Source organism: Podarcis filfolensis (assembly GCF_964270895.1).
Source record: "Podarcis filfolensis genome assembly, chromosome: 3".
Classification (NCBI taxonomy): Eukaryota; Metazoa; Chordata; class Lepidosauria; order Squamata; family Lacertidae; genus Podarcis; species Podarcis filfolensis.
In genome coordinates, this window is record NC_139606.1 from 120,172,097 (window position 1) to 120,186,989 (window position 14,893).

Below are 14,893 nucleotides of genomic sequence, written 5' to 3' on the forward strand. Positions count from 1 at the left end.
AAACAAGAAAAAAAATATTCTGAACGAAACAGTGGATGTATGATTTTTGTGGTTCATGCTATGTGATCTGATGGTGAATTTGGGGTGACCCAATGCAAAAATCCTGAGGATCCATGTGGATCTGTGCTTTGGAACCATGCTTTTGTGCCATTGCGGCCCCACGAAACAATGGATGCATGTTTTTTTTGGTGCAGGCTGTAGCCATGGACATGCTATGTGATCTGATGGTGAATTTGGGGCGACCCAATGCAAAAATCCTGAGGATCCATGTGCTTTTACCTCCCCCCTCCCAGGCAGCCTCCACTAGCGTCACTTATCTCTCTTCTGATCCCACCGATCAGCTGTTTCCTTTCAACACTCCCTTCCCGCTTGTTTGCCTTAGTGTCTTTTCCTTAGCTGGAGCAGTTTTTTGCTCCTCCTTTTCTTCTAATTTCTCTCCTTATTGCTTTAGCCTTCCTGTTTCCCCCCTTTGCAAGTTTGCTGTCTTTACCTCCCCCCTCCCAGGCAGCCTCCTTTATCTCTTGAGTCCCTTATCTCTCTCCCCGATGGGCAAACGATCAGCGGCTTTATTTCAACACCCACTTCCCTCTTTCACACACACAAAAAGCATGATCTGCTTTTTGCCCTTGGGCAATTCGGCTCCAGGGACCACACATTCGCTCCATAAGGCGCATAGACATTTTCCCTTACTTTTTAGGAAGAAAAAAGTGTCTCTTACGGAGCGAAAAATACGGTATACACCTTCTCTTCTGCTGGGGCCCTTACCACCCTCAGGTCTCGGTGGGTTGTTGGGTCTGCTCTTCCTTTTCGTAAGCTGAGCTCTGCCTCTTCCCCTGCCTCCAGGTTGCACGATATCCTGAACAACCTGCGCCTCAAGTTTGCCAGGCAGATCAAGCAGTACCGCGAGGAGAACATGGCTCTGACGGCTGACTACAAACGGATTGTGCAACAGTACAAGGACCTGCAGAGGACCATGAGGTAGGGCTGCACTGGGGCAGCAGAGCTCGTGTGCAGGCAAAGACTGTTGCCCCTTGGCTGCAACAGTCCGAAACAGGGTTCAGCGGGACCGTTCGCAAGTCAGAATAAGGGCCGAGGCTCAAAACAGCTTGGGGGAGGAGGCGGGTTCTGTTTTGAGTCCTTCTTGCTCAGCCCAGGTGCAGACAAAAACGATCTGAGAGGCTGATTCAAAACTTGCTGGCGCAGGAAGCTGCCTCCCTAGCAGATTTGGCCTGATCAGGATCTGGCCTGGGGAGCCGAAAGTGTTCCATGTCAGCTTCGCCTTTGAGCCAGTGCCAACGACTGGGCTCAGCCTCTTCAGCCCCGGTGCCCCGATTGGGCCAGGTGAGCTGGGAAGCACTTCCAGAGACCTTCCCCTCAGGAAAAGAGGTCTAAGTGCAATGGAGTCACAACTTTGAGCTGTGAGCACCAAACTCAGCGCCACAGTCAGCAGAGCACAGCCGAGTATGAATTACACGAATGACAGCTCTGAAGCTTAACTTCCTTATTCTGTTACAGCCACTGCAAACTAAAATTAACTATACCGTGGTACCTCGGGTTACAGATGCTTCAGGTTAGATACGCTTCAGGTTAGATACGCTTCAGGTTACAGACTCCGCTAACCCAGAATTAGTACCTCGGGTTAAGAATTTTGCTTCAGGATGAGAACAGAAATCGTGCTCCGGTGGCGCAGCGACAGCGGGAGGCCCCATTAGCTAAAGTGGTGCTTCAGGTTAAGAACAGTTTCAGGTTAAGAATGGACCTCCGGAACGAATTAAGTACTTAACCCGAGGTACCACTGTATAGGGTGCCGACATTCTGCATGAACTAGTTGCAGGGCAACATGTACAAATAGCTTTAGATACCTATTGTTGTTGTTGCTTAGTCGTTTTAGTCGTGTCTGACTCTCCGTGATCCCATGGACCAGAGCACGCCTATTAGGTCCATAAATTACCATATAACATACAGTGGTACCTTGGGTTACATACGCTTCAGGTTACAGACTCCGCTAACCCAGAAATAGTACCTCGGTTTAAGAACTTTGCTTCAGGATGAGAACAGAAATTGTGCTGCGGCGGCAGCGGGAGGCCCCATTAGCTAAAGTGGTGCTTCAGGTAAAGAACAGTTTCAGGTTAAGAACGGACCTCTGGAACGAATTAAGTACTTAACCCGAGGTACCACTGTAAACTAAAGACTAACAGAGGCTACTGGACTGCATGAGTGTTACAGATCGTTATGCAGTCATCTTATCTCTATGCTCAGACTCCCACAGAGTCGGGCAGGAGCGGAAGAAGCAATGAGTAGATGCCGCCCCCTCCTTTCTGAAACACCATGAGATTCTTGCAATGGGAGGGGTGAAATATCCACATTCCCTACCCCTGGTCTACACTGGCAACAGCTCTGCAGGGTTTCAGACAGGGTGTCTCTCCCAACCCTCGCTTAAGATGCCGCTAGAGATTGAGCAGGGACCTCCCACATGCGAGGCAGGTGCTTCTACCATCACAGCGGTTGACTAAAGATGGATAAAGGGAGAATGATCTGCCCAAGGCCACCCCTTGGACTCGACGAGGGAGTGGGGATTTAAGAAGTGATTTCACATCACTTCCAGGCTCTCCCACCTTGCTTGAGATGGCTCCGGGCTTCACTGACTGATTAGCACATCAGGAGCCAGAGAGGAAACTTCCTTCATGCTTTGATGCTTTGGCTTGGCTCTGATGTGCTCTAGTCCATGGGTAGGCAACCTAAGGCCCGGGGGCCGGATCCAGCCCAATCGCCTTCTAAATCCGGCCCGCAAATGGTCCAGGAATCAGTGTGTTTTTACATGAGTAGAATGTTTCCTTTTATTTAAAGTGCATCTCTGGGTTATTTGTGGGGCATAGAAATTCGTTCATTTCCCCCCTCAAAATATAGTCCGGCCCCCCACAAGGTCTGAGGGACAGTGGACCGGCCCCCTGCTGAAAAAAGTTTGCTGACCCCTGCTCTAGTCTCTGTCTGGATGATACGTAAGAAAACATTGGTGTGTATTATTATTATTTGAAAAAAGTATATGACAGGCAATGTACAAAACGCCCTTTTTATGCTGGCCAACTATACGCATTTAGCAACATTGGAAGACAATGCGTAGCCAAAGGGCAGCATAAGTCAACAGGCTGAAACTGAATGCAAAAATATGGAGATGACACTGAAGGATTCTGAGTGTGTAGCGACTCATGATCTGGACAGTTGCTGATGCATTGCGACGGCTGCTTTGCTGAATATTCGGTGGCTGTTACTGCCCAGGAACCCACAACGCTCCGCACCAAAACGGGCTTGCAAAACCAGCCCTCAGGTTTCGCCCTTGCTAATACATAAGAAGGAGCAGGAAGAGCTGTCCGACAGCGAAACAGTCTCCCCCGGGAGGTTGGAAACTCTTCTTCCTGGGGACATTTTTAAGCAGAAGTTGGGTGGCCATTTGCCATGGATGCTTCAGCTGAGATTCCTGCGTTGCAAGGGGTTGGACTGGATGACCCTTAGAGGTCCGTTATAACTCTTCTATTCTATGACTCTGTGTGCTAGTACGCAGGCCTGAGCTCAGATCCAGTTTGGAAATCATAGAATGGTAGAGTTGGAAGGGGTCCTGCGGGTCATCTAGTCCAACCCCCTGCGATGTAGGAATCATTTGGGCCAGCATGGGGCTACAGCTTCCACCCCTGAGGTTTAGAATTAACTTGATCCCCTCCCCCTCTTAGAATCCTAGAATCATAGAGTTGGAAGAGACCACAAGGGCCATCGAGTCCAACCCCCTGCCAAGCAGGAAACACCATCAGAGCACTCCTGACATATGGTTGTCAAGCCTCTGCTTAAAGACCTCCAAAGAAGGAGACTCCACCACACTCCTCGGCAGCAAATTCCACTGTCGAACAGCTCTTACTGTCAGGAAGTTCTTCCTAATGTTTAGGTGGAATCTTCTTTCTTGTAGTTTGGATCCATTGCTCTGTGTCCGCTTCTCTGGAGCAGCAGAAAACAACCTTTCTCCCTCCTCTATGTGACATCCTTTTATATATTTGAACATGGCTATCATATCCCCCCTTAACCTCCTCTTCTCCAGGCTAAACATGCCCAGCTCCCTTAGCTCTTCTTTTCCCCTTTCTCCTTCTGTGATGGAACTCCTATTTGGGGACTTCCCTGGCTTTTTCTGGCCCATGTAGGACCAGTCTGGATAGTTAGCCTTGGTGAAGACTTGACATTTTCATCCCCCAAAATGTTTTTGAGTTTCTGCTGAAATGAGGCTGCATTTTAATGTTGTATTTTAACCTTGTTTTTGAGTTGTATTTCAATCAACTTGTTTTATATTTGGTGTTAGCCGCCCTGAGCCCACTCTTGGCTGAGGAGGGTGGGGTATAAATAAAATTATTATTATTATTATTATTATTATTATTATTATTATTATTATTATTATTGCCTCATGCTCCACCTTTCACCTTCAACGCAGGCACTTTGCCATTGTGGATGCTGAGCACTTCCTGGACGTGTGGCTGATGAACGAGGAGGAGGCCAAGGGCCTGATCCGCAAGGTCTTCAGCGCCGACCGCGTCATCCACGCCCAACAACTGGGGTTACAGTGGATCGAGCCAGACAGCTGGTTCCTGCACAATGTGGGTCCCATCGTGCACAGCAAGAAGATGAAGTCAGCCAGCGAATTGGCCAGGGAGGTGATTGCGCCAGAAAGTAAGCAAGGCTGTCTCTCACTCCCATCCCACCCCCACCCCTTTGCTGCTTGGGAACATGGGCGTAAAGGTAAGGGGACCCCTGACCATTAGATCCAGTCGTGGCCGACTCTGGGGTTGCGGCGCTCATCTCGCTTTATTGGTCGAGGGAGCCAGCGTACAGCTTCCGGGTCATGTGGCCAGCATGACTAAGCCGCTTCTGGCGAACCAGAGCAGCGCACGGAAATGCCGTTTACCTTCCCGCCGGAGCGGTACCTATTTATCTACTTGCACTTTGACGTGCTTTCAAACTGCTAGGTTGGCAGGAGCAGGGACCGAGCAACGGGAGCTCACTCCATCACAGGGATTCGAACCGCCGACCTTCTGATCGGCAAGCACTAGGCTCTGTGGTTTAACCCACAGCTCCACCCGCGTCCCTTAACATAGGCACAGGAAGGTGCCTTAATCAGACCATCAGCCCACCTGGTTCAGTGTTGTCCACACTGACTGTCAGCAGCTGTCCGGAGTTTCAAGCAGGGATGCTCTCCCAGCCCCTGGGCATCTGGAGGATGGAATCAGGGTCCTTTTGCCTTGAAGGCTGAGGCTCTGCCCCAGGGCAAGACCCCTTCCCTCTTTTTCCATGTAGGTCTGTATTCTGCTCCAGAGCCCTTGTGGCCAAGCCTACAGCGAGGGAATCCCCGAGTCCTCCAATAGGGGCAAGTTGTGCAGTTTGAAGCCATTGGCATAAAGGTGCTTTTGCACATACAGTGGTACCTCGGGTTACAGACGCTTCAGGTTACATACACTTCAGGTTACAGACTCTGCTAACCCAGAAATAGTGCTTCAGGTTAAGAACTTTGCTTCAGGATGAGAACAGAAATTGTGCTCCGGTGGCACGGCCGCAGCAGGAGGCCCCATTAGCTAAAGTGGTGCTTCAGGTTAAGAACAGTTTCAGGTTAAGTATGGACCTCCGGAACGAATTAAGTACTTAACCCAAGGTACCACTGTATAGTTCTTCTTCCATCAGTACAAGTTTTCAACAAATATTAGGATTCCTTCGGCAAGGAACGAATGGACAGGATGGGAGGCCATTCCATGGTGATTATTTTTTCCTGGAAATAAGGGATAGAAAGTTGCCTTTTTTCAAAAACCAAAGCAGGACCTGGGATTTTGGGAAAGCTGGATTTTCCCATCATGTTATTTTTTTATTTTATTTCAAAATATACAAATAATGCATAGATAACAAATACATACATTGATAACTTCTATATGAATCAAATAATAATGACCAAATCAAATAATATCAAACTCAGTGAACAAAAACCCTACATCTCTACATATATTCAAGAAAAGGAAAAGGGAAACAGGAAAGGAAAAAGACCACTAAAATAATGGCAAGAACACACACTTTCTAAAAATGAAACAGAAAAACAAAGAACACACACACACATGCAAAAATCATTAAGTTTCTTTTGTTAGATGTTCTTCAGTGATTTTCCCATCCAGTTAATCCCAAATTTCCCCTGTGGAAAACCAAATTAATTGATACGCAGGTTATGAAAATGGTGCCAGAATCTATAGATGTGCCCGGTTTTGCACAGTTCATTTTGCTTCTAAGCAGTGGGAGGGGCATGGAGTTCTGTAAGAGCGCTTAAGCCCCTTCGTGTGACCAAGCCATCATTAGAAACCATCCTCTGCTCATCCCTGTTTCCTGCCTTGAGTTTGTCAGGAGCTACCCATATGTCTTCATAAAGTAGAATTGTAGAAACATAGAAGGTACCCCCAAAGGTCATCTAGTCCAACCCTCTGCAATGCAGGAATTTCAACTAAAGCATCAATTACAGATCACCATCCAGTGTCTGCTTCAAAACCTCCAAGGAAGGAGAGTCCACAACCTCCCGGGGTAAACCGTTCCATGGCTACAGTAATTACAGTAAAGCAATTAAGAAAATATAATAATTAGGGTAAAGTAATTAAGGCTGAGATAGTGCCTCAGCTCTTTCCAGACAGGTTGCTGTGGGGCTTAGCTGCACTTCTTTGTTGCTGAAATCAGCGTGCGGAGGGGAATCAGCAATTCTCCTGGCTGGCTGGGTTTGCGCCTCTCTTTATTTTATTTTATTATTATTTTTATTTGACTTTAGAAAGTATAAACATACAACAAAAAATAATTCCGAATCCAAATATTGAGATCACTCTGAATCTCCTGACTTCCTGCCATCCCTTCCATAGGTCCTAATGATATTATTTACAACTGCCTATCAATACTTAGAAAAGGGACGCGGGTGGCGCTGTGGGTTAAACCACAGAGCCTAGGACTTGCCGATCAGAATGTCGGCGGTTTGAATCCCCGCGACGGGGTGATCTCCCTTCGCTCGGTCCCTGCTCCTGCCAACCTAGCAGTTCGAAAGCACCTCAAAGTGCAAGTAGATAAATAGGTACCACTCCAGCAGGAAGGTAAACGGCGTTTCTGTGCACTGCTCTGGTTTGCCAGAAGCGGCTTAGTCATGCTGGCCACATGACCCGGAAAAACTGTCTGTGGACAAACGCCGGCGCCCTCAGCCTATAGAGCAAGATGAGCGCGCAACCCCAGAGTCGGCCACAACTGGACCTAATGGTCAGGGGTCCCTTTACCTTTACCTATCAATACTTATAAATTCTCCCCTTTCCTTGCTAAAGTCCTTGTCTTCTTGATTTCGGAGCTTCCCAGTTAGTTTTGCCATTTCGGCACAGTCCATCAACTTGGCTTTGCCATTCGGTTTGCGCCTCTCTTTATCCCCGCTTCCGGGCATCGCTCTTCCCTTCAGCCAGCAAGTCTCTCACGTTGGAGGGCGGCTTCCGAGATGAGAAGGAAAGCGCCCCAGACGAGGACCGCCAGGGGCCTGAAGGCGCAGAGCCAGAGGTCAAGGCGCTTTGGTCCATCTCCACCAAGACGGTCAAGCACGTCCTGGAGCTCCTGTGCGATGAGTCGGTGAGCTGAAGCGGGGTGGGGGGCAGGCGGGCAGGCAAGCAAGTGGGATGCCATGGTGACTGGACTTGCCCTGCCCTGCCCTGCCAGCAGGGCCTTGCAGAGCCAGGCAGAGGCCTGGGCCAGGTAGATAATGTGGCCCCCACTTTTTTTTACCCTGAAGTCTTATAAATAAGTAAGTATATAACATAATTTTTTTATAATGTATTATCATTTTAAATACATTTTACAATAAATACATTATTCATTTTAAAATGTATTCTACAATTTTCAGTAATTCAATAATGTATTTAAAAATCTATTTAATTATACCGGTAATTAAAACTTCTCCATCTTCTTATTCTACTCTTAAAAAAGACGTATGCTTGTGAGAAAGCCACTATTGCTCATAAGCCAATATTTCTTTAAAAAACATGGTTTCCACCAAATTTTATCCTCATTGAGCTATATATATGTACTCCTCGGGTGTAAGTAATATACCTGGCCTAGTCAACCAAATTTTAAACAAATGGCCACATCTTCATCAATTTTTCATCCTTTTTTAAAAAAAAAAAAATTAGCGATAAGAAAGCCAGCACACTTTAAGGTGCGTGTGGTTTTAATTTTTGGCAAACGAGATTTCAAACAAAAACTCGCCAACTTTTAACAGCATGAAAAACGTGGTCCACCATCACGTTTGCGGCGCGCTGGTTGCTGGAACCGTGGTCGCCTCCATCCACCCGGCGCCCATTCCACGCTCCTCTGCAGAGCCGATCACAGGTCCCGCTCCGGACACCGGGAAGCTATTCTCTCGCGCTGCCAGCCATGGCCCCAGGGCCGCTGCCTTTGCGCCTCTGCGTTCGCCCCAGTTCATCCCCTGCGGTTGTGAATATGCTGACCGAGGCCCCCTTTGGAATCGGGGGCCTGGGCCAAGCGGCCCATATGGCCCCCCCTCTGTAAGGGCTTGCCTGCCAGGGATTCAGGAACGCCTTCGCCTCTGAACTGTGAGGAATCCTTTGCCCCCCTCTCTTTTGCCAGGGCTTCCTGATCGAGAGCAAACTGCGAGGTCTCCTCCAGCCCTTGGAAAAGCACGACCGGACCCTCATGAGACTGGACTCCATCTTCGCGGTAAGGTTCTGGGCCCATCTGCCCGTTTTGGGTTCCTCCCAGTTTCTTTCTCTCTCTCTCTTTTACAATCTGAAGTGCCACATTTTCACACATCAATTTATTGGGGGGGGGGGAATCTGTTACGAAAAAGGAGCAATGCAGAAGCGAGCTCCAGGTGGCTGGAAAGCCAAACAGGATGTTGATGTTTTGGGACTGTACCGTGGGAACAAAGGAACAGTCTATTCATGTACTGAGCACCGGATGTTAGCTCAGAGTGTCACATGATCTGTACTGGAAGTACATGGGAGGAGTTTTCTCTCTCTGCTGTTGGTGATGAGAGAGAGCAGTCACGTTTCTCTGTACTGCTGAAAGGACAGAAATAAAGGCATGTAAATACATTTCTGTCTGTATCTTTCCCCTCCCTGGGGATGAGAGGGGAGGTGTGTTCTTCTCACGTTGAGAAGGATCGCCGATTGAGACCTCGCCTGGTCTTGCCGGGAGTCGCTGACAGGGAGGTCAACAAGGTTTCAAGCCGGGCACCTGGAGGGTGGCCAATTCCTCTGACTTTTGGCTTGAAAACCAACAGAATCCTCTGTCGAAGTTTGTTTATTTCAGGCATAGGCAAACTCGCCCTCCAGATGTTTTGGGACTACAACTCCCATCATCCCTGACCACTGGTCCTGTTAGCTAGGGATCATGGGAGTTGTAGTCCCGAAACATCTGGAGGGCCGAGTTTGCCTATGCCTGGTTTATTTGTTTGACAACCTCTTCATACCGCCTGACTGCAAAAGAGAATTCCAAAGCTGTTTACAAAAAAAGATAAAACAATAAAATTAGCAATGGGAAGAACTGACAACAATAATGTAAGTTCCCCCCTTCTCTTTTAATCTTTTCTCTATCTCAATATCTCTACTTCTTTCTCCCCTCACCCCTCCTCTTCTTTTCATCTGGGTTGGTGTTTTTATCGAGATCAGTGTTTCCCAAACTTGGGTCTCGAGCTGTCTTTGGACTACTGTTCCCATCATCCCTGACCGCGGGTTCTGCTAGCTAGGGATGCTGGGATTTGTAGTCCGAAAACAACTGGTCTAGATCAGGGGTCGGCAAACGCTTTCAGCAGGGGGCCTGTCCACTGTTCCTCAGACCTTGTGGGGGGCCAGACTATATTTTGGGGGGGAAATAAATGAATTCCCGCAAATAACCCAGAGATGCATTTTAAATAAAAGGACACAGCATTCTATACGAGAGCACCAGGCAAGCCCCACAAATAACCCAGAAATGCATTTTTAATAAAAGGAAACATTCTACTCAGGGAAGCTATCCCCCCCCCCAACAACTCTCCCCTCCCTTCTTCACAGCACTGGACAAGCCCCGGTGGCTGCTTACCTGTGTCTTGCAAGCGGCAGGGGTTGGCGGGAATGGGACGATGAGCGGCATGCCAAAGGGGTCTGGAGAGGAGCTGGGAACAACGAAACCCAAATTGAGCTTGCTTACAATGGCGGCCGCTTGAGCGCTCATGCTGCTGCTGGCACCAACAAAACGCAGTCCCCTTCCTCCTAGGCAGGGCGGGGAGAAGCAGGAAGGTGGGAGGTGCCGCTGAATGCGCGCACTGGTGCTGCCCGAACGATCAGATCCACACCGATCCACGGGGCAATTCCCGGACCGTCCACGGGCTGGATCCAGAAGCCAACTGGGCCTGATTCGGCCCCCGGACCTTAGTTTGCCTACCCATGGTCTAGATCAGCCTTTCTCAACCTGTGGGTCCCCAGATGTTGTTGGACTACAACTCCCATCACCCCTAGCTAGCAAGGCCAGAGCTCAGGGATGATGGGAGTTGTAGTCCGACAACATCTGGGGACTCACAGGATGAGAAAGGCTAGCCTAGATTGACATTTTAGCTTGGATTAAAAAAAAAAGTGATAACAATCTTTGCATTTTTCTTTTTGGAAAAAAAATAATTAAAAAACAATGAGATTTTTCCAAAAGTTCAAATAAACACAGGCAGCCACTTTTCCCACGGTGGAAGGGCCTGTCTGAGCTCTTCCACAAGCTCACCTGGGAGGAGCATCACACGCTAATACTGGCATTGGTAGCTAACCGGGTTCCTGCTGAGCTTTCCCTTCCTCTCCGCAGGCTCTGTCCATCGTCAGCGAAGACGACGTGTATCACCTGGTGCAGTTCTTCAGGGGCTTCAAGGCTCAGCAGGTGGCTGCTAATCCGGTAAGGCCAGGGTGGGGCTGGAACGTGGCGATGGGGCTAGCTCAGACATAATAAAACATAATAAATCCTTAATTGTTATCCACCTCCTTTTACTTCCTTTGTCACTCGAATGCTAGCACAGAGTCAAAATTATTATTGTATTTTTGGACATAACTTCTATAACCATCCCATTTTCCCGCAAATTTTTGCTTTGAGTTACCTCTGAGTTTAGGGACGCGGGTGGCGCTGTGGGTAAAACCTCAGTGCCTAGGACTTGCCGATCGCATGGTCGGCGGTTCGAATCCCCGCGGCGGGGTGAGCTCCCGTCTTTCGGTCCCAGCTCCTGCCCACCTAGCAGTTCGAAAGCACCCTTAAGTGCAAGTAGATAAATAGGTACCGCTTTCTAGCGGGAAGGTAAATGGTGTTTCCGTGTGCTGCGCTGGTGCTGGCTCGCCAGAGCAGCTTCGTCACGCTGGCCACGTGACCCGGAAGTGTCTCCGGACAGCGCTGGCCCCCGGCCTCTTAAGTGAGATGGGCGCAGAACCCTAGAGTCGGTCACGACTGGCCCGTACGGGCAGGGGTACCTTTACCTTTACCTTTACCTCTGAGTTTGCTAGTCAATTGAGCCATCTCCACCAATTCCTGTAATTTGATTTGCCAGTCTGTTATTTTTGGAGCCTCCTGATCTTTCCATCCCTTGGCCACAAGTATTTGAGCTGCCGTAGTTGCATACAAGAATACCTCTCTTAAATTTCTCTCTTCCACTTCTTCACTAAGTGGCATTTTGCGCTGCTTTCCCCCCATAAGTCTCAGCTCCACTGGGCTGCGTCAGAATCCCGGGGGACCTGGATAAACCACCTCCTTCTGTGTCTCCTTGCCTCGTAGGAGTTGGAAGAGTTCCTCGCGGAGCTAGGCCCCAAAGAAGAGCCTTCAGAGGTCGAGGCTGCGGAGGAAGAGGGTGAGAGGGAGGGCTCTTTGGCCCCACCAGACGAGGACAAAGCCCCCCCAAGCACATCTTCGATTCTCTCTGCTTTGTACATGCACCCCAACGACATCCTTAAAGCCCTTAAGGCTTTCGTCCAGGAATTCCAGGAGCCAAGGTGGGTCTGTGCGGAAGAGGAGGAAGAGGATAGGGCTGGTTTGGGGTGCAGTGGGGAGGAAGGATGTGTGGGGCTGCTCTAAGTAATAATAATAATAATAATAATAATAATAATAATAATAATAATAATAATAATAATAATTTATTTATACCCCGCCCATCTGGCTGGGTTTCCCCAGCCACTCTGGGCGGCTTCCAACAGAATATTAAAATCCAGTAACCTATTAAACATTAAAAGCTTCCCTAAACAGGGCTGCCTTCAGATGTCTTCTAAAAGTCTGGTAGTTATTTTTCTCTTTGACATCTGGTGGGAGGGCGTTCCACAGGGCAGGCACCACTACCAAGAAGGCCCTCTGTCTGGTTCCCTGTAATGTGGCTTCTCGCAGTGAGGGAACCGCCAGAAGGCCCTTGGCACTGGACCTCAGGGTCCGGGCAGAACAAAGGAGGTGGAGATGCTGCTTCAGGTATACTGGACCAAGGCCGTTTAGGGCTTTAAAGGTCAGCACCAACACTTTGAATTGTGCTCAGAAACGTACTGGGAGCCAATGAAGGTCTTTCTGACTGGTGTTATGTGGTCTCGGCGGCCGCTCCCAGTCACTAGTCTAGCTGCCGCATTCTGGATTAGCTGTAGTTTCTGAGTCACCTTCAAAGGTAGTCCCACATAGACTGCATTGCAGTAGTCCAAGCGGGAGATAACTAGAACATGCACCACTCTGGCAAGACAGTCTGCAGCCAGGTAGGGTCTCATCCTGCCTACCAGATGGAGCCGGGAGACAGCTGCCCTGGACACAGAATTGACCTGTGCCTCCATGGACAGCTGTGAGTCCAGAATGACTCCCAGGCTGCGCACCTGGTCCTTCAGGGGACTCACCCCGTTGCGGGGATTCGAACCGCCGATCTTCTGATCGGCAAGTCCTAGGCTCTGTGGTTTAACCCACAGCGCCACCCGTGTCCCTAGTAACTTGTAGAGTCTGCCGTAAATAATAAACACCTCTAAGTAACCAAGTTACTAGTAGCAGCGTCTTGTTCCTGCTTCGTCCATCCTACCTGCAACCGATTGCTTTCTGGAACTCTGCGTATGCTCTGCTAAGGTCTGGCTAAGGTCCTGCAACAGGTCAAAGTTGCGAAACACCAATAGCCTGTTCATGGGACTCAGCCTTTTTCCTCCTGTGGGTGGTTGCTTTAGATGGAGGGGGTGGCACAAATTATTATTATTATTAGAATTAGAATTTATATACCGCCTGGCTCACAGAACAGAATGAAAATATATAACCACAAAATATATAATAAAAATAACAGCCTGGTAACACACACCCCCAAATCCACATTTTAAAAGTAGGGGTGGTATTTGAGTGGGCCGCAAGTGTTGTGGGTGGCCGGAAGGAGCATGTCTGGTTCCAACTCCCGCTTCCCAGCCATTGACTTTCCCTCCTTCCCACCTCCAGGGAGAAATACCCGCTGGTGAAGAAAGCGCGCGAAGAACGGGACGACTCTAAGGACTCGGAGTATTGGGACGCTCTCGCCCACGCCATCCCGGACGGGAATCTGAAGCTGTGGGATGCCCTGGTCTCTGGCTTGCACAAATACCAGTAAGGCAGGGCTGGGGGTGGGTAGGTCCTATTAAGTCCCTGCACGTCTCCCCAGGGAAGGGGGTCGTTGAGGTGGGGGCCATTGAAGAGAAGGAGAAGGTGGAGCACATTTGAGCCAGGTGCCCTGCCCTGCGGAGGCCCTTTCCCTGCTGCCAGGAGGGCTCCTCGCCCGTCTAGCCTGCGCCTCGGGCGACCCCTGGTGGCAAGAACGTGCCTCTTCCTTGCCTGGCTTTCGTGGTAACAGTTTCCCCTCTGCCTCCCCCACCTGCGCAGCCATATCCTGGACCAGAGAGCAAAGCTGATCGCCGAGACGGACGGGCTGCGCCAGCAGAATGCAGAGCTCAGGATGCTGCTACGGCAGTATCTCCAGTCCCCGGTGAGCAACGGGCTGCGGGACCGAGGGGAGGAGGGCATTGTTGGGGCAAAGGGTCCGCTCTGGCAGGAGAGGCGCTGCTGCTGCTGTGGGTGGAACTCAGTTCCACAAGGTTCCTTCTCCGCCTGGGGTGTGTATCTGAAGATGTGTGCATGCGCACGAAAGCTCATACCAAGAACAAACTTAGTTGGTCTCTAAGGTGCTACTGGAAGAATTTTTTTTATTTTGTTTTGACTGTGGCAGACCAACACGGCTACCTACCTGTAAATCAAATAAAAAAGAGAGAATCATAGAATTGTCGAGATGGAAAGGACCCTAAGGGACATCTATTCCACCACCCTGCAATGCAGGAATTTTAACTTTTAAGCATCACCCACCCTGAGCAGGGTTGAGCTGGGCAGGAGTGGGTGCTATGGATGCTCTTTGCTTCCCTTTCCGCAGGTGAATGCCGAGCTGCTGATCCCTCCAACCCACTTGCTGCACCTGCAGATGAACACCTGACGTCCTGGCGCTTTTGCTGCCCCAGCATCTTCTTCAGAGGCATCCCAGCGAGCCTTGCTTAACTCCTCAAAAGAGTGTCAGCTGGGGAAAGCAGGCTTGGCCTGTTGTTCCCTCAGCTGCCCTTGAGCTCTGGTTTGGGTTACACCTTGGTGAGTAGTCCCTGGCGAAGTACAAGCCACACGGCTGTTCCCCAGCAACTGGGGCATCCCAGAGAACGCTTGCAAACTTTTTTGACATGTGTTGAGTGTCCTGAAAAATCCCCACCAGCAAAACTCACCACTGACCCTCCCAAAAAGTTAATTCTTGGGTTTGTTACCCCTTGGGAGAAGATGTTACTCTGAACGCAGAGGTTTCTAAGTGTTATTAGGGAGAGGAGGCAAATAAATGGTTAATTGTTGTGGC

General features: G+C 49.5%; 1 protein-coding gene across 1 annotated transcript in view; it reads left to right on the plus strand.

Annotated features, from left to right (window-relative positions):
* The window catches only part of DRC1 (dynein regulatory complex subunit 1), a gene marked incomplete at its 5' end in the record, with an annotated part of 29,298 nt that extends 14,405 nt beyond the window's left edge, over positions 1-14,893 (plus strand). Inside the window, 9 exons of the mRNA XM_083606151.1 lie at positions 844-978; positions 4,469-4,704; positions 7,487-7,650; positions 8,665-8,754; positions 10,864-10,950; positions 11,815-12,029; positions 13,474-13,617; positions 13,891-13,993; positions 14,432-14,893. Coding sequence (XP_083462277.1) covers positions 844-978; positions 4,469-4,704; positions 7,487-7,650; positions 8,665-8,754; positions 10,864-10,950; positions 11,815-12,029; positions 13,474-13,617; positions 13,891-13,993; positions 14,432-14,491 — 1,234 coding nt within the window. The 3' untranslated portion in view covers positions 14,492-14,893. The remainder of the gene's footprint in view (positions 1-843; positions 979-4,468; positions 4,705-7,486; positions 7,651-8,664; positions 8,755-10,863; positions 10,951-11,814; positions 12,030-13,473; positions 13,618-13,890; positions 13,994-14,431) is intronic.